The sequence below is a fragment of the Pristis pectinata genome, chromosome 18 (genome assembly GCF_009764475.1).
Source record: "Pristis pectinata isolate sPriPec2 chromosome 18, sPriPec2.1.pri, whole genome shotgun sequence".
Taxonomy (NCBI): Eukaryota; Metazoa; Chordata; class Chondrichthyes; order Rhinopristiformes; family Pristidae; genus Pristis; species Pristis pectinata.
In genome coordinates, this window is record NC_067422.1 from 24,624 (window position 1) to 44,315 (window position 19,692).

Genomic DNA, 19,692 nt, shown 5'->3' on the forward strand with positions numbered 1-19,692 from the left:
GACATTTAGAGAATCATGGTCTGATCAGGGACAGCCAGCATGGATTTCAGAAGGGAAGATCTTGCCTCACTAGCCTGATAGGGTTCTTTGAGGAGGTGACCAGGAAGATTGATAAGGGTAGTGCAGTAGGTGTGGTCTACATGGATTTTAGTAAGGCCTTTGACAAGTTTCCACATGGTAGGCTTCTACAGAAGGTCAGAGGGCATGGGATCCAGGGAGGCTTGGCTGTGTAGATTCAAAATTGGCTTGCCTGTAGAAAGCAGAGGGTTGTGGTGGAGGGAGTGCATTCAAATTGGAGGGCTGTGACTAGCGGTGTCCAGCAAAGATCGGTTCTGGGACCTCTACTTTTCGTGATATTTATTAATGACTTGGATGAGGGGATAGAAGGGTGGGTTGGCAAGTTTGCAGACAACACAAAGGTCAGTGGTGTTGTGGATAGTGTGGAGGACTGTCGAAGATTGCAGGGGGATATTGATAGGATGCAGAACTGGGCTGAGAAGTGGCAGATGGAGTTCAATCTGGAGAAGTGTGAGGTGGTACACTTTGGAAGGACAAACTCCAAGGCGGAGTACAAAGAAAATGGCAGGATACTGGGTAGTGTGGAGGAGCAGAGGGATCTGGGGATTCATATCTGGGGGCTCACAGGTGGATAGGGTAGTTAAGAAAGCTTATGGGATGTTAGCATAAGTCATAGGATCGAGCCCAAAGGTAATGATGCCGCTCTACAGAACTCTGGTCAGACCACACTTGGAGTACTGCGTCCAGTTCTGGTCACCTCATTATAGGAAGGATGTGGAAGTGTTGGAAATGGCGCAGAGAAGATTTACCAGGATGCTGCCTGGTTTATAGAGTATGCATTATGAGGAGAGACTAAGGGAGCTGGGGCTTTACTCTGGAGAGGAGGATGAGAGGAGACATGATATACAAAATATTAAGGGGAATAGAGTGGACAGCCAGCACCTCTTTCCCAGGACACCAACACACAATACAAGAAGGCATGGCTTTAAAGTAATGGGTGGGAAGTTCAATGGAGATATCAGAGGGAGGCTTTTTTACCCAGAGAGTGGGTGGGGCATGGAATGCGCTGCCTGGGGTGGTGGTGGAGGCAGGTACATTGGTCAAATTCAAGAGATTGTTAGATAAGCACATGGAGGAATTTAAAATAGAGGGATATGTGGGAGGAAGGGGTTAGATAGTCTTAGGCGAGGTTTGAAGGTCAGCACAACACTGTGGACCGAAGGGCCTGTATTGTGCTGTACTGTACTGTTCTATGATTCTATCATATTCCACATTTGTCAACCATGATCCTTCACCCTCCCATACTTTTCCTGCCTCAAATGGGACAAACCTGTCCAGAACCCCATGCAAGTGATCTCTCAACAACTTCCACATTTCCATTGTGCATATCCATTAGTACATCTGCTCCCAATTTACACTCCCAAGTTCCTGCCTAATAGCATCATAATTCCCACTCTGCCAAGTAAATACTTTCCCATACAATCTGCTCCCATCCTCTCCAAGGCAAGGGTAAAGGTCAGGGAATCGTGGTCACCGTCTCCAAAATGCTCACCCAAGAGATCTGACACCTGACCAGGTTCATTGCCTAGTACTGGATCCAGAATGGCCTCTCCTCTCGTCGGCCTGTCTACGTATTGTGTCAGGAATCCTTCCTGGACACACCTAACAAATTCCACCCCATCCAAACCTTTTGCATTAAGGAGGTGCCAAATTAATATTGAGGAAGTTAAAAACCACCCATGACAACAACCCTGTTATTTTTGCACCTTTCCAAAATCTGCCTACCTATCTGTTCCCTAGTGTCTCTGTTGCTATTAGGGGGTCCATAGAATACTCCCAATAGTATGATTGCTCCCTTCTGGTCTCTGACCTCCACCCACACTGACTCAGTGGACAATCCCTCCAGGACATCCTCCCTTTCTGCAGCCTGATAGCAATGCCACTGCCCCACCTCTTACCTCTCTCCCTATCCTTTTTGAAACATCTAAACCCCAGAACATCCAGTAACCATTCCTGCCCTTGTGACAGCCAAGTCTCTGTAATGGCCACAACATCGTAGTTCCATGTACCAACCCATGCTCTAAGTTCATCACCCTTGTTCCTTATACTTCTTGCATTAAAATAGACACACTTCAACCCATCCAACTACTCTTAGGAATTGATTCATTACTAGCTATACACAGTTACAATCACTCCAATCCTATTCTAGCTCTTTTTTTAAAGAGCTATCTATTTAGTCCACTGCCCTCTCCTTTCTCCATAGCCTTTAAGTACTTTTTCCTGTCAAAACTTTTCATGACTGAATACATATCAGATCTCTTAACTTCTGCTTCAAAGAAGCACCACACAGCTCCTTTGGTCTTTCCTTTAACTACTTCTGTCTAAAGAAATTAATCGAGTAAAAATCTTATCAAATGCTAACAGCAAATAATGGCTCATTTCTGTCAACTGCATACCTTTCCAATCCACGTGCCCAGGAGACTCACGCAGACTTTGCCATTATCGTACAAGTTGGGGTTGAGACGTCCACTGCATTGAGAAATATAACGGAAAAGTGGAGGAACTGCAGGATAAACATTAGGAAGCTGAATATCAAAAAGAAACAACCCATCATCATATGGAGTCCGTGTTGGGCCTTTGATTAGAGCGGAGAACAGGTCCTATGGAAAGAAAATAAAGAAATGAGTGATGTCTTAGATCACATACGAATTACTGGGGGGCGGGGGGTGCGCGGTGGAGGTATTGACAGCCTTCAAAACACATTAAGGTGGATAAATTCCCAGGGCTGACCGAGTGCATCCTCAGACATTGTGGGAAGCTAGGGAAGAAATCGCAGAGGTCCTTGCAGAGATATTTGATTCATCAAGTAAAGTTCCAGAAGACTGGAGGGTGGCAAATACTGCATTATTATTTAAGAAGGGCAGCAAATTCAAGCCAGAGAACTACATGAGTCTGACATCAGTGGTGGGTAAGTTATACTGGAGGGAAGTTTGATGGACAGGATCAAATCAACGTTTGGATAGACAAGATCTAATTAGGGATAGTCAGCACAGCTTTGTGCATGGGAAATTGGGTCAAACAAATCTCTTGCTTTTTTTTGTGAAGAGGTAACAAAGAGGATAGACGAGGAAAGGGCAGTGGAAGTGGTCTATATGGACTTCAGCAAGGCCTTTGAAAAGGCCCCACATGATAGTCCAGTCTGGAAGGTTTGATCATATTGGATTCATAATTGACTCAATGGTAGGAAGCAGAGAGTGATGGCCAAAGGTAGTTTCTTGGACTGGAGGCCTGTGACTAGTGGTGAGCCACAGGGATAGATGTTGGGACCTTTATTCATTGTTTATACAAATAATTTGGATATACACATAACAAGGCATGGTTAGCAAATTTGCAGATAATATTAAGACAGGTGGATTCGTAGACAGTGAAGGTGGTTATTAAAAATTACAGGGGAATCTCTTGGTCAGCTAGGTAAGTGGGCCAAGGATTGCCAAATGGCTTTCAATTTGGATAAGTGTGCAGTGTTGCATTTTGGGAAGACAAATCATGGTAGGACTTGAACAGTGAATGGTAGTGCCCTGGGGAGTGTTGTGGAACAGAGGGACCTAGGAGTACAAGTACACAGTTTGCTGAAAGCAGCACGGGTAGACAGGTTGGTGAAGGCAGCATTTGGCACACTGGCCTTCATCAGTCAGGGCATTAAGTATAGGAGTTGGAATTCTATTGGTATTGGTTTATCATTGTCACTTGTACCGAGATACAGTGAAAAACTTGTCTTACAAGCCGATCTTACAGGTCAATTCATTACACAGTGCAGTTACATTAAGTTAGTACAGAGTGCATTGATGTAGTACAGGTAAAAAACAGTACAAAGTGTCACAGCTACAGTGAAAGTGCAGTGCAGTAAGGTGCAAGGTCACAACAAGGTAGATCGTGAGGTCATAGGTCATAGTCCATCTCATTGCAGAAGGGAACTGTTCAATAGTCTTATCACTGTGAGGTAGAAGCTGTCAAGTCTGGTGGTACGTGCCCTCAGACTCCTGTATCTTCTACCCGATGGAAGAGAAGAGAGAATGTCCCGGGTGGGTGGGGTCTTTGATTATGCTGGCTGCTACACCAAGACAATGAGATGTAAAGACAGAGTCCAAGGAGGGGAGACTGGTGTCTGTATTGCGCTGGGCTGTGTCCACTACTCTCTGTAGCTTCTTGCAGTCTTGGGCAGAGCAGTTGCCATACCAAGCCGTGATACATCCTGATAGGATGCTTTCTATGGTGTATCGATGAAAGTTAGTGAGAGTCAAAGGGGACAAACCAAATTTCTTTAGCCTCCTGAGGAAGTTGAGGTGCTGATGAGCTTTCTTGGCCATGGCATCCACGTGGTTTGTCCAGGACAGGTTGTTGGTAATGTTCACTCCCAGGAACTTGAAGCTGTCAACCCTCCGACCTCAGCACCATTGATGTAGACAGGTGCATGTACACTGCCCCCTTTCCTGAAGTCAATGACTAGCTCTTTTGTTTTGTTGACATTGAGGGAAAGGTTGTTGTCATGACACCATTCCACTAAGCTCTCTCTCTCTCCTTCCTGTACTCCGCTCATCATGTTATGTTGCAGTTTTACAAGATGGTGAGATCACACTTGGAGTATTGTGTACAGTTTTGTTATAGGAAAGACATGATTAAACTGGAAAGAGTGCAGAGAAGATTTACAAGGATGCTGCCAGGACTTGAGGGCCTGAGTTATTGAGAGAGGTTGGACAGGCTAGGACCTTACTCGTTAGGGTGTAGAAGATTGATAGGGGTGACCTTAGAGAGGTGTACAAAATCATGACGTGCACAAAATCATGAGGTGCATATATAGGCAAATGCACTTTTTCCCCAGGGAAGGGGAACTAAAAAGTAGAGGGCATAGTTTCAAGATGAGAGGTGAAAGATTTAAAAGGGGATCTGAGGGACAACTTCACACAGAGGGTGGTGTGTATATGGAATGAGTGGCTAGGTGAAGTGGTTGAAGCAGGTACAATAATATTCAAAAGACATTTGGATTAGTACATGGATAGGAGGGGTTTAGAGGGCTATGGACCAAGTGAAATCAGCTTGGTGGGCACCATGCTTGGCATGGAGTTGGGCCAAAAGGCCTGTTTCCATGCTGCATTATTGGATGTGGGAGGGGTGGGGAGAAAAAGAGATATGATTCTTAATAAATGGCACTACACTGTGTTAAGTTTCAATTCTAGGATCATTTACAGCAATCAAACCAAAAGATTTCAGATGCTGAAAATCTGAAAAAAATCTACCACTGACAGTATGGTCACTGTAATGGTTATTTCATTTAACTACACAATGAAACCATTCAGCAAGCTGGTTCAACTTGCCATTCTGTCCTCGAATGTTTTCACCATGATGCCATCAGGAAGTGCAGTAGCAAGCAGTGCCATTTCTTTTCTCACAGTGCTGAAAAATTTCTTTGAATCTGCTGGCTGGAATTCCATTTTTTTGAATGCATGGCTTTCTGCAAGTGAGCAAAGAATTGGAGTTACACATTTTTGATGCCACGCGATTGATGAAGAAAGCAGCTGCAGATTCACTACCCTCTACATGAAGCAGCACTTCCCGACATGAAACCTTGGCTCCAAAATCTCAAAGTTAAGCCCCCTTTGCACTGCACAGCCCACCCTGGAGGAAATGATTTATCTTATCAGAACACTTCGATCAGATCACCAGTCTATCCTCTAAACTCAAAGGAATTAATAACAAACCATCTTTATGTTAATTTTCCCCAGTTTAATCTTTTAGGTCTTATATCATTCACGAAGAATTGACACTGCTCCTCGTCCGAGGACAGAGCCGATGTTAAAAGGATTTCCCATTTGTGTTAAGGACAGATCAGCACAGAAGACCAGCAGAGGTCCAGTTCTCAAAACAGAAGCTATCTTCAATAATGGAACACAGTACTGCTACAATTATTGCTCCAGCTACATTAACCCAATACTGAAGTTCATAATTTCTACTTTTAAGTTGTCAGAAAGGTTTACTTGGAGCAAGGCAAGCATCCTGTAGGGAGCATATCCAGAAGTTTTACCTGGCACTGACTCGAGTACAGAGAAGACTTCACCCTTTGCACTGGTGAACGTAACTCCAGGTTTGCTGCTTTGCTGGCAAAGCACAGGTGTATCACTGGACCACTCAGACTTCACAGGCACTTGCATATCGACCTTTTCTTCTTTGCTCTCAGCTTCTGCAACAGCTTCCATCTTCTCTTCTTCCACTATGGCTACATTGTCAAGAGTCTTCTGAAGGGTTTCCTGCAACTTCTTGATATCATCTCGAAACTTCTTCTCCTTAGTTTGCTTTTCTGGCTCTATTGTTGGGGAGGTAGCAGAGCCAGTCAACAATTGCTCAACTGTCATATTCTTTAAACTTTCCAAAATTTTGATGGCTTCCTTTATCTCATGAAAGCCTTTGGGCGATCCATCCTTTGTAATTTTATCTAGATTTGAACTACTTGAAGCTGCACCAGCTCCCTGTGTTTGTTCCACCTCACTTTTGCTTTCTTCCAATTGCGCTGCCACCTCTATTCCAACTTCAAGTGCCTCACTACCCTTTGCATTCTCATCCTCAGTCAGACCATCATCCGTTTCCCAGCTATCACTTTCATCTTCCCACTCATCCGAAGTTGCTCCAGTGGAGGTACCATCCAGAGAGTCCAGGTCAGATTCTTCAATGTCAGACTCAACATTATACAAATGCTATAAAAAAAGTGTAAAATGTTACCGAAATTTAAAAAGATAGTTTGACTTTTTAAAGTACATAATTTACTTTAGATCAAACTGCAGTGGAAACAGATTCTCATCAAGCCCAACCCTTCTACAAACCACACCCAATCTACCAACACACCCTTGCCCTACTACCAAGAAACAAAGTTCATATCTTGGTACAGATGGTATTGGATGAGGTGCTACATTCAAGGTCGTTGACATGAAAGTTGGTGTTGTGGATAGCAAGATAGGTTGTCCAAGGTCACAGTAAGATATGGATGGAAAGTTGGGCAGAGCATTGGCAGATAGAATTTAATACTGACAAGTCAGAGATGCATTTTGGGAAGTCACATAGAGGGTAGGACATGTACAGTAAGTGACAGGGCACTAAGGAATGTTGATGAACAGTGGGACCCTGGGGTTTAAGTCCATAGTTCCCCAAAAGTGGCAACACAGGTGGATATGGTGATGAATGCAGCAGTTAGCATGCTTGCCTTCATAGGTCTGAGCACAGAATACAAAAGTTGAGGTGTTATATTCCAAATTTACAAGACACTGGTTAGAATCACTTAAGGCATTGTATTCAGTTCTGGTCATCACCCTATGGAAAGGATGTGGTGTCCTGTAGGAAGTGCAGAGGAGATTCACTAGGCTGTTGCCTGGATTAGAGGACATTAGCTATGGGGAGAGATTAAATAGGCTGGGCTTGTTTTCCCTGGTGAGGAAGCGAAGGGGCAAACTGATAGAGGTATATAGAGGCAAAGATAGGGGAGACAGCCAGAATCTTTTTGCTGTGGTAAGAGCATCAAAAACAAGGTGAGAGGAAGGAGTCTTAAAGTAGATTTAAGAGGAAAGTATTTTGCACGGAGAATGGAATGCACTGCCAAAGGAGGTGGCGTCTGATACAATCATCACATTTAAGACACTATTTAGACAGGCACTTAAATAGACAAGGTGTAGAAGAACATGGGCCCTAATGCAGGCAAATGGGATTAGTATAGATGGTCCAAAGGGTTGGTATGGACATGGTGAGCCAAAGGGTCCGTTTCTGTGCAGCATAAATCTGTGACTCCATAACTAAAAACTCCAAGTATAGAAGGTAATATATTCACAGAACGTACAGCACAGCACAGGAACAGGCCCTTCAGCCCATGATGTTGTGCTGAACTAAGGACACCTAATTAAACTAATCCCTTCTGCCTACACAATGTCCATATCCCTCCATTCTCTGCATATTCATGTGCCTATCTTAGAGCCTCTTAAACACATCTATCATATCTGCCTCCCCACCACCCCTGGCAGCGCATTCCAGGCACCCACCACTGTGTGTAACAAAAAAAAACTTGCCCTGCACATCTTTGAACTTTCCCCTTCTCACCTTCAATGCATGCTCTCGAGCATTAGACATTTCAACCCTGGGAAAAAGATACTGGCTGTCTATTCTAACTATGCCTCAATTTTATAAACTTCATGTTGACAGAAAATAAGCAAACTAACAGGAAACAGTAGGCATGGGTCTTTCTGGTTGGCGAAATATAATGAGGTATGCCACAAGGATCTGTGCTGGAGCCTCAACTTTCTGAAATTGATACAAATGACTTGGATGAAGACACCAACAATATAGCTGCTAAATTTGTCGATGACGCAGATGGAAAGGAAAGCTTTGAAAAGGAGACGAGATTTAGATAGGCTAAGTGAGTGTGCAAATATATGCAAATAGAGCATAATATGGGAAAATGTGAAATCACTCATTTTGACAGGATATATGAAAAAGCGTATTATTTAAATAGTGAGAGATTATGGAGCTCTGAGATGCAGAGGGATCTAGGTGTGATGTGCCAAAAGCATACAAGACTTAGACCCAGCAGTAATGGAATGTCATTATATTTCCAGGTCATGGTACTTGGAGAGAAACCCGATGATAGCATTATTCCCATGTACCTGAAGACTGTCCTTTTTCTAGAGGTCACAGATTTGATAGGAGTACAAATAGCCTGGGCAAGTCACTGCAGTGCTTTTTTAGCTGATGTGCAAGAATGAACTTAAGGTGGTGGATGGGGTACTAATTAAGCAGGCTGGTTTCTCTAAACAGTTGCTGAAGTTACACTCAGAGCCAAGAGGAATGGATTCCTCCAAATACCCAAGCTGTACCTTGTACATGTTGGAAAGGCTTTTGGGTGAGAGATAGTGAATCACTCAAGTACCTCCAAGCCTCTGACCCTCTCTTGTCATAGTACTCGTGTTACCTGGCCGAGCCGAGTTTGTTCAGTGCTGAGCCCGCTCACTCCCATCACCACCTCAGGATGTTCATGGTGGCAAACTCATTGGTGGTAATGTTATTAAATATCAAAGGATGCCATTTGGCACTGTTGGAGATTTTTGTGGACTGGATGCAACTTGCCATTTTATCAGCTCATGCCTGAAAGTTGTCTTAATATTGTATATCTAGATACTGACTGCTTCATTTATTGAGGGGCCGAGAATGGAATTGAACATAAAGGTAGCAAACATCCCCACTTCTGACCTTATAATGGGAGGTAGTCATTGATGAACTCTGATGACTGGCTTAGGTCACTGCCCTGATGTCCTGGGGTTGGGATGGTTGACCGTCGTGACCATAATCCATTTTCTTTTATACAAGGTATGACTCCAACCACTGGAGTTTTGCTACCCTTGATGCCCACTGATTTCAATTTTACCAAGGCTCCTTAATGCCATATTTGGTCAAATTATGACTGAGCAGTCACTTTCACCATTGGAATTCAGTTCTTTGATCATGTTTGAGCCTGCAGTTGTCTATAGACCTGATCCAGTTCAGCAGATTCTCTACCCTGGAGAAAATCAGTGAACCATTTGGGTTTTTACACAATTGGCAGTTCTCCTGGCCACTGTTTCTGACACTAGCTTTTCATTCCAGATTTGACAGTTCAGTTATAAATTGCCATGTACTCATGCCTCTAGTTTCTTTGCTCATGGACAAAATGAATTAAACTACACCCATCTTAATTAGTCCAACTATTATTTGTGCAAATATCAGTCACAAGATTCATTCGAAATCTAATCTGAATATAAGCATACAACAAAAATTTGGACTTTGTAATAGGAGATAATGGCACAAAATGATTTCTGTGGTTACCCAAGGATCCTATTTAGTGGCATCTCTTTGGTAATTGCCAGAGTATTAGGTTCTTCTGTTGAAAGAATGATCAGTGATGCTTATATTATATTGGAACAAAAGAGGACATGGATGCTGAATTCACCTCAAATGTGAGAATTGTCAGAAATGCAGACGTTCAGAGAGATCTTGATGTTATCCCTCAGGTATGGGCAAATGCAAGCATCACAAACCAGCAAAAGTTTAAAAGATCATAGAAAGCAGAGGTGTTTGGGCAGATGTGGAAAGATTAGCCAAATCAGGACAATTCTTTTAGGAACGGAAGCTTAAGAAATCTATTCACAGTGAAGCAGAGAACAGTTTGGATACTGTACAGAAGAAAATGATTCCTTCTGGTGAGAACTCCAATTTAAATTCATTGACAAAGGATCTAGGAGAGACAAATGCTTTTAACACATTGATTGTTGGAAACAACTTTTCATTTTGCATATCTTCAAACAGGCATTAGAATGACAAAGTTGAAAGTAGTGCAAACCTTCTTTAGACAATTCTTTGATTTTTGGGTAGATTCTTACCTGAGGTAGTATACTGGATTTGGAATTATCTGCCCAGACTACTTCAACCTTGCCACTAACATCAACACGAGATACTTGGCCAACAGAAGGTTCCTGAAGCAGAAGAGAATTGTTCAGGCCAAATATACAATTCCTCCTTTTCAAATTAATCAGATCCAATTTTTCAAAATCCAAGGCAAAAGGCTAGCAGTGGAATGCACCACTCCTCAAAATCAAAGTTCCAAATTCCTTTCGGCCAATAGATTGTGACTTTTTTTCTTTGAAAATAGTACACAGTAGGGAATTGGGCCACAGATTTCATTAAGTCAGCAGGAAGAGCAGCAAAGGAGGAGGATGTGCAGACTTGAGTGGCCCCTTAAGTCTGTGCTTCCATTCTATATCATGGCTGATCTGATCCTTGGACATAATTCTATTTTGCTTTGATACCCATAACCCTGAAGTCACTAATGTATTGCTTAGATATAAGCCATTTAGCCCATGTTGCATCATCTTATTGCTTTGTGGAAAGAGCAGTCTCAAAGGGCTGAGTGGCCTACTTCTGCCCTTTATTTTTGCATGAGATCTTACCTTTTTGGATTAATTGCCAATTGCCCTGTTTATGGCTCCTAGTTTTGCATTTTCCAGAGTGCAAAGAGATCCAGGGACATGGATACAAAATCACCATCTCCCTCATCAAACACTGATGTTATCAGACATTTTTTTTGAAAATGATACTTCAATCTTCATATAAAGATGATTTACAAACAGTAGGCCACTAAGCCCCTCAAATCTGATTTACCATTCAGTAAGACTATGGCTGATCTGAATAATCTCCTCTCTGCATTCCCACCCATCTCTGGTAACTTTCTACCCACTTGCTCATCAAGAATCTGCCTGTGCCTCAAAAATATTCAAATACCATTTACATTGAATTTTGATGACAATAGTTCCAAAGAGCCATGCCCTCAAAAAAATTGAGGTCATGCCTCATTTCTTTGTCTTTAATGTGCAAATGACACCAAAATGGGTGGTATCAATTTTTGATAACCATCACTGGCTCAAGAGAATCTTGATTAGCTAGGTAAGTGAGCTAAGGAATAGCAAATGACGTTAATCCAGATAAGTGCGAAGTATTTCATTTTGGGCAGTCAAACCAGGCTAGGACTTTCACTGTGAATGGTCGGCAGTGGGAAGTGTTATAGAACAGAGAGACTGAGCAAAAATACATGGTTCCCTGAAAGTGGCATCATTAGGTAAACAGGGTGGCAATGGTCTATGGCATGGTGGCCTTCATCAGTCAGGGCATTGAATAGGAGTGGGATGTTATGTTGCAGTTGTATAAGAAGTTGAAGCCACACCCAGGAGTATTGTGTACAGTTTCAGTTATCCTGAAAGGAAAAGTCATTAAGCTGGGAAGAGTGCAAAGATTATGAGAACACTGCCAGGATGAGAGAGCCTGAGTTGTAGGGAGAGGCTGGGTAGGCTAAGTCTTTATTCCTTGGCGTGTAAGAGACTGAGGGGAGACCTTAGAGGTGTATAAAATCATGAGGGGATTAGACAAGGTGAATGCAGTCTTTTTCCCAGGGAAAGGGAATCAAAAATTATAGGGCATAGGTTTAAGGTGAGAGGGGAATGATTTAAAAGGGACAACTTCTTCATGCAGAGGGTGGTGTGCATATGGTACAAGCTGCTAGAGGAAGTGATTGAGGCAGGTACAATAACATTTAGAAGATTTAGCAAGAAGGATGTGGAGGATAGTGAGATCAGTGTGAAACATGCTTATATGATAGGGAATTTTTGATATAAAGGAGGTAGTGCTGGGTCTCTTAAAAGAACATTAAGGTAGATAAGTCCCCAGGGCCTGATAAGATATATCCCAGGTTATTGAGGGAGGTAAGAAATAAGATTGCTGGTGCATTGCCCAGGACCTTTGTCCTCTCTAGCCACAGGGAAAGTCCTGGAGGACTGCCAAGTAGCTAATGTTGTTCCATTATTCAAGAAGGGAAATAGGGATAATCCTGGAAACTATAGACCAGTGAGTCTCACATCAGTGGTAGGGAAGCTATTGGAGAGGATTCTTAGGGATAGAATTGATGAGCTTTTGGAAAATCACAGCCAAATTAGGGGGGGGGGGGGTGGGTGGGGAGGAGGGGGTGGTGTCAGCATGTCTTTGTGTGGGGCAAGTCACGTCTTACCAAGATGATTGAGTTTTTTTCTTGAAGAGGTAACGAAGGTGATCACGTAGATGCCACAGCCAAGAAAACTCAGCAGCGTCTCTACTTCCTCAGGAGGCTAAAAGAAATTTGGTTTGTCCCCTTTGACCCTCACCAACTTTTACCGATACACCATACAAATCATCCTATCTGGATGTATCACAGCTTGGTACAGTAACTGCTCTGCCCAGGATCGCAAGAAGCTGCAGAGAGTTGTGGACACAGCCCAGCGCATCACGGACACCAGCCTCCCCTCCTTGGACTCTGTCTTTATCTCTCGTTGTCTTGGTGAAGCAGCTAGCATAATCAAAGACCCCCACACACCCGGGACATTCTCTCTTCTCTCCTCTTCCAGCAGGTAGAAGATACAGGAGCCTGAGGGCACATACCACCAGACTTAAGGACAGCTTCTATCCCACTGTGATTAGACTATTGAACGGTTCCCTTATACAATGAGATGGACTATGACCTCACGATCTACCTTGTTGTGACCTTGCACCTTATTGCACTGCACTCTCTGTAGCTGTGACACTACTCTGTACTGTTACTGTTTTTGCCTGTACTACATCAATGCACTCTGTACTAACTCAATGTAACTACACTGTGTAATGAATTGACCTGTACGATCGGTTTGTAAGACAAGCTTTTCACTGTACCTCGGTACAAGTGACAATAATAAACCAATAAACCAGATAGAACTCCGGATGTTGTCTACATAGATTTTAGTAAGGTGTTTGACAAGGATCCTCATGGGAGGATCATCCAGAAGATTAGGATGTATGGGATCTACAGTGACTTGGCTGTTTGGATTCAGAATTAGCTTGCCCACAGAAGACAGAGGGTAATGGACGATGGGACTTATTCTGGCTGGAGGTCTGAGACTAGTGGTGTCCTGCAGGGATTTGTTATGGGACCTCTGCTGTTTGTGATATATACATGATGATCTGGATGAAAATGTGGATGGGTGGATTACTAAGTTCGCAGACAATACAAAGATTGGTGTTGTGGATAGTGTAGAAGATTGCCAAAGGATACAGTGGGATATAGATCAGTTGCAGATGTGGGCAGAGAAATGACAGATGGAGTTTAATCTGGCCAAGTGTGAGGTGCTGCACTTTGAGAGATCAAATGTAAAGGGACAGGACACTGTTCATAGTAAGACCCTTAATGTTGATGTACAGAAGGATCTTGGGATCCAAGTCCATAGCTCCCTGAAAGGAGGCTTCCCTGGCAGGTTGATAGGGTGGTAAAGACAGCATCTGGCATGTTTGCCTTTATTCGTCAAGGCACTGAGTTCAAGAGTTGGGAAGTTATGTGGCAGCTTTATAAAACTCTGGTTAGATCACATCTGGAAAATTGCATTCAATTCTGGTCACCCTCTGGTAGGAAGGATGGGGAGGCTTTGGAGGGGGTGCAGAAGAGGTTTGCCAGGATGCTGCCTGGATAAGTGGGCATGTGCTATAAAGAGAGGTTGGACAAATTTGGGTTGTTTTCTCTGGAGCAGCAGAGGCTGAGGGGAAAGGTGATAGAAGTTTATAAAATTATGAGAGGAATAGATAGAGTAAGCAGCCGGTACCCATTTCCCAGGGTCAAAATGTCTAATACGGGAGGGCATGCATTTAAGGTGAGAGAGGGAAAGCTCCAAGGTGGTGTGTAGGGCAACTTTTTCTTCAAAAACAAAAGCGGTTGGTGCCTGGAATGCACTGCCGGGGTGGTAGTGGAGGCATATAGAAGAGGCATTGAAGAGGCTCTGATATAGGCACATGAATATACAGAGAAGAGGGATATGGACATTGTGAAGGCAGATGGGATTAGTTTAGTTAGGCATTTAATTACCAGGTTATTACTTTGGCACATCATAGGCTAAAGGGCCTGTTCCTGTGCTGTACTGTTCTGTTTTATAACAATAGGTACATTGGTAGGAAAGATTGAGATGGATATGGGCCAAACACAGGCAAATGGGACTAGCTTGGATGGATACCTTGGCTGGTATGGACAAGTTGGCCAAAGTGCCTGTTTCCATGCTGTATTACTCGATGACACCTCAAGCAAGACAAGATCCCTCAGTGAAAGGTGAACGAAGGACATAGCACCATTCACATGGAACACTGTTTCCCATTTTCCACCAGTTTGACCAACAACTTTTAACCCTGCTCTCTTTTTCAGCCAATGTTAAATATAACTTTATAAGTCTATTGACATGCAGCTTAATATCTAATTAAAACATTTGAATCTCTGTTTAAAAACAAAGGGTCACCCATTTAAAGCAGATGAGGCAAGATTATTTCTCTCAAAGGGTTACAAGTCTTTGGAACTCACTTCCTCAAAAGGTGGTGGAAGCAGCTTTTGAATATCTTTAAGGCAGAGATATATTGATAGATATACTTGATCTAAGGAACGAAAGGTTTCTGCAAGCAGACAGGAATCAGATCAGCCATGAACTTGTTCAGTGGAAGGCAGACTCAAGGGGCAGGGTTGTCTGCTCCTGCTCCTAATTTGTCCATTTGTCGTCAGGAAATTCAGGATCATGACACTGCAGTGAAAGCTATTGATGGCTTTATGGATGCAAGAGGAAGCAGAAAATGCAAAAGGACTAAAAAATCTTCAAAATAGGGCAATCACTAATCCAAATGACATGCTGATTTTGTATTTCAATTTGCTGCTTTTGCCATGTAAAATGCCAAAAAGTAAACCCTCTTAAGAGATGAGATAATACTGACACTGCAGCAAGGTTTAACTAAAATAGACGAAGCCCAAATGTTGATATTAAGTTTTATCTTCAGCACCCAAACCTCTAACTACAATACAAACACTTCCTACATGGACAGAATTGCAGTTAGCGTGACGCTATTACAGCGCCAGCGATCGGGGTTTGATTCCCGTCGCTGTCTGTAAGGAGTTTGTACGTCCTTTCGTGTCTGCGTGGGTTTCCGCCAGGTGCTCTGGTTTCCTCCCACATTCTAAAGACGTACGGGTAGGTTAATTTGGGGTTTAAAATGGGCAGCGTGGACTCATTGGGCCAGAAGGGCCTGTTACCACGCTGTAAATAAAATTTAAAAAAAAATTTAAAATATGTTACCAGCTACTCAGCACATGCACTTCCTATTTTGTAGGAATCTGAAGTGACCATAAGTTTGAAAATAGGCACTCCAATTGAAATTGCTCCTTCTGAAATACTGCCACTGGGGGACAAAGGGAAAAACTTCAGCATTACCTCATCAACTTTATGTGTAGCTCGCCCTTCTTCCACATTCCCAATACGGATCACAATATCAGTAATGCGGAAGTGGAAATCTGGATGGTCAGCAATATCATAAACACTAATATCTTCCTCGTGGCCCAGCACCTGGAAATTTAAATGAGGTTTATTTGAATGACCCATCTCAAAACAGTTGCCAGCAAACATCTACAGCAAAATGTTCTGGTGCTCTCAATCACGAGAAAGATTAGGCTGGTGAGAAGGCAGGATACCCCTCTGCACATCAAGGTATTTTGAGTGGAGGCAAAGAGATTTTGGTTCTAGTTCCTGGTATTATCTTCACTTCTATTGCATTGTTTGCAGTCCATTTGAATTCTGCCAAGACAGAATATGAGCAACTTGCAGATGACAATTTTGCCTTTCATGCTAAGACAGTTTGTGTAAAAGATAAATGGAGTAGCCAAGGAAAACACAAGTCAGCATTGTGGAGTGTAAAGACCACTTTATGCAACATTTGTACTTGGGAATGTACTCTATATTTTAATCAGAATTTTCTCAGTTCCCATCCTAATAAATCACACCTACCAAACAACTGTGCAAGGAAATTAAGAAAACTGCAAGTATTGATACATCAAGGTGCAACTCCAGAGGAGTTGAGAACAGCACTGCCTTAAAGCCTGGAACCTATTAAACAACTGTCAACTGAAAAAGGACGTTTTGAGTCTATTTTCTTCCTTTTATTTCCATTGAGTTATTACATCATAACTCTTATCACTACAAATTAGGTACTGTTTATACTGTCTGTGTAGAGCCAGAGTTCTAACCTGCAACATCAAGATCTTTAACAGCCAATCATTATCCAACAGACAAGAATTAGCAGAAGTGTGTAGAGTTTCAATACAATTGTTTAGTAAATTACTCACCTCAATCTCACTACCATTTGCCTTTGGTCTGAACCATTTTACTGAGCACGTCCGCCCAATGTGGTCAACAGATTGGACAACACCGTACACACCAACTTCCTGGGGACCTTGAGCTTATGGGAAACAATGGTTATTGCCAAACAAGAAATAAAGCAAAGAGGTTTTACCTTTATTCTGAATAATACTCCATTGTCCAAACCACCAAAACTTTGGTCAGGGGCATGAGTCAAATATTATAATCTCTTTCAATTAATATAAATATTGCTTGGTTTGCAGAAGGGTGCTGCCTCTGAAGCCTCATGTGATAAAGCACAAAATGGTTACCAGGAAGATACTAGGAAGAAAAAGGGATCATTGTCTTAAAATAGCTCAGGTTAATTGGGCCTAGATTAACAGCTGATCTTGTTTCTTCGCAAGATTCTGATGGAGCCAGTGCTGCACAAAAGCAATTCAGTCATTACTATCCCTGCTCTTATGCATACACAGCTGCAAGAACAATTGTTTATCTTTTGTAAAGTACTTTTCCACCATTTTTGTTTGCAAATTTGGATACCATACATTCTTTACCATCCTACAAGTCTATGACATCTATTGTAAACAGTTGCAATGACAGCACTGATCAACATGGTAAACCACTTGTTACAGGGTTGCCAACCCAAAATGACCCCCTTATCCATACTCATTGCTTCCTGTCCATTACCCAATTCTCCATCCATACTAATATATTACCTTAACACCATGGGCTTATCCTGTGACTTAACTTTTTGTGAAAGAGCCTGTGAAACATCTTCTGAAACTCCAAAAAAAATCTACTGGTTCCCCTCTGTGGTCAAGATTTCCTCAATAAAACTAAAATATTTGTCACCCACATTCACCCCTTCCTGAAACCCCATTCTGACTTGATTTTCCAAATATAGTACAGTTACTTTGTTAATAAGTGATGTTAACATCTTTTCAGTAGTAGATGTTCAGTGAATCAGCCCGTGGTTTACCCATTTTTGCCACCTTCCTTTTTTAGCCCCATTTGCTTAATACTATTTCTTTGTTCCCCAGCATTAATCAGTATTTAATGGGGTGCTTGCAGCATCTTCTATCGTAAAGAACTTTTGTTTCCCACAGCTATTTTCACAGCTTCACTCTCCAAGGGACCGACTTTCAATTAGATCTCTTTACTTTTATATATGGTGTCCCGTGTTATGGCCAACAATGCGGGGGGGGGGGGGGGGGGGGGGGGGGGGGGAGGTGGGAGGTGGTGGTGGTGGTGGGGTTGTCACCTTCATATTTTTGCCCTTACAGAATTCACAAATCACTACACAAATCTGAGATACAAAAACTTTTTTCCAACACTTTTCTTGATGCAGGTGCAGATGACGTGGCTTTGTGTTACAGAAAATGGTGATATGGACTTTCTTCTGGGAGTGTGATTGCAACCCACCCTGGTTACACAGGGGTCACTTGTACTTAAATTAGCTCTTATTGTATGCTTTTATATTCCTTGCTAGCTTCCCTCATTTTTCACTCTCGTTACTTTTGCTATCTTTTGCTGGACTCTAAATTTTTTCTAGACTTTGGGTCTATGCTTATTTTTGCCCCCTTATATTTTCTTTCAGCTTGATATTCTCTTTACCTTCTTTGGTTGACCATGGTTAGTCCATCTCTCACTTAGTGACTTTTCTTACCAAGATATATTTTGTTTAATATCAGAATCAGCATTATTATCACTGACTCATATGATGTGAAATTAGTTGTTTTGTGGCAGTACAGTCCAGAAACACAATCACTATAAAAATTACAAAAATATATTAGTATAAAGGAATAACAAGGTAGTATTCATGGACTGGTCAGAAATCTGAAGGTGGAGGGGAAGAAGCTGTTTCTGAATTGATAAGTGTGGGTCTTCAGGCTCTGTACCTCCTCCCCAATGGTAGTAACTAGAAATGGGCATGTCCTGGATCATGTGGGCCCTTAATGATGGATGCCACCTTCTTGAGGCACTGCCTCTTGATGTCCTCGATGGTAGGGAGGGTTGTGCCTCTTGCAATCCTGTGCATTGGAGGCTCCATACCAGGCTGTGATGCAACCAGTCAGGATGCTCTCCACCGTACATCTACAGAAATTTCTAAGAGTCTTTGACAACTTACCAAATCTCCTCAAACTCCTAAGTAGTCACTGGCGTGCCTTCTTTGTGACTTCATCAATGTGTTGGGCCCAGGATAGATTCTCAGATGTTGAGGCCCAGGAACTTGAAGCTGCTCACCCTTTCCACCACTGACCCCCTCCATGAGGACTGGTGTGCATTCTCAATCAATTCCTTGGTCTTTTGGTCTTGGTGAGGTTGCTGTTGCAACACCACCCAATCTCAGTCCTGTATGTGTCCTTGTTGCCATCTGAGATTCCACCAACAACAGTGGTATCATTGGCAAATCTATAGATGTCATTTGAGCTGTGCTTAGCCACAGCCATGAGTGTAGAGAGCATCATGATGCTTCTTAAATGTTGTTACTGCCTCCACCACCACCTCCCAGATGCGAATTATCATGTGAAAAAGTTACCCCTCAGTTCACCTTTAAACTTCCTCCATCTTCTAGCTCCAGACATCCCTCGACATAGAGAAAACAGACACTGGCTATCTACCTTATCTATTCCTCTCAATTTTATATAGCTGTCATGTCACCTCTCAGTCACCTCTGCTCCAGGGAAAACAGACCCAGACTATTCAAACGCTCCTGATAACTTGAGCCCTCCAACCTAAGCAACTTCATTGCAAATCTTTTCTGCATCCTCCCTATTATCACATCTTTTCTGTATTATGGTGATCAAAACCACACACAATACTCCAAGGCTAGCACACCATATGCTTTCTTCACCAGTCTACAAATGCTGCAACTTTCAGCAAATATGACTTTAATCTTGCA

General features: G+C 42.5%; 1 protein-coding gene across 1 annotated transcript in view; it reads right to left on the reverse strand.

Annotated features, from left to right (window-relative positions):
* The window catches only part of LOC127580004 ((E3-independent) E2 ubiquitin-conjugating enzyme UBE2O), a 132,891-nt gene that overhangs the window by 13,958 nt on the left and 99,241 nt on the right, over positions 1-19,692 (reverse strand). Inside the window, exons 11-16 of the mRNA XM_052033126.1 lie at positions 16,778-16,890; positions 15,870-16,001; positions 10,464-10,556; positions 6,098-6,764; positions 5,391-5,527; positions 2,475-2,678 (exon numbers count right to left, since the gene is read on the reverse strand). Coding sequence (XP_051889086.1) covers positions 2,475-2,678; positions 5,391-5,527; positions 6,098-6,764; positions 10,464-10,556; positions 15,870-16,001; positions 16,778-16,890 — 1,346 coding nt within the window. The remainder of the gene's footprint in view (positions 1-2,474; positions 2,679-5,390; positions 5,528-6,097; positions 6,765-10,463; positions 10,557-15,869; positions 16,002-16,777; positions 16,891-19,692) is intronic.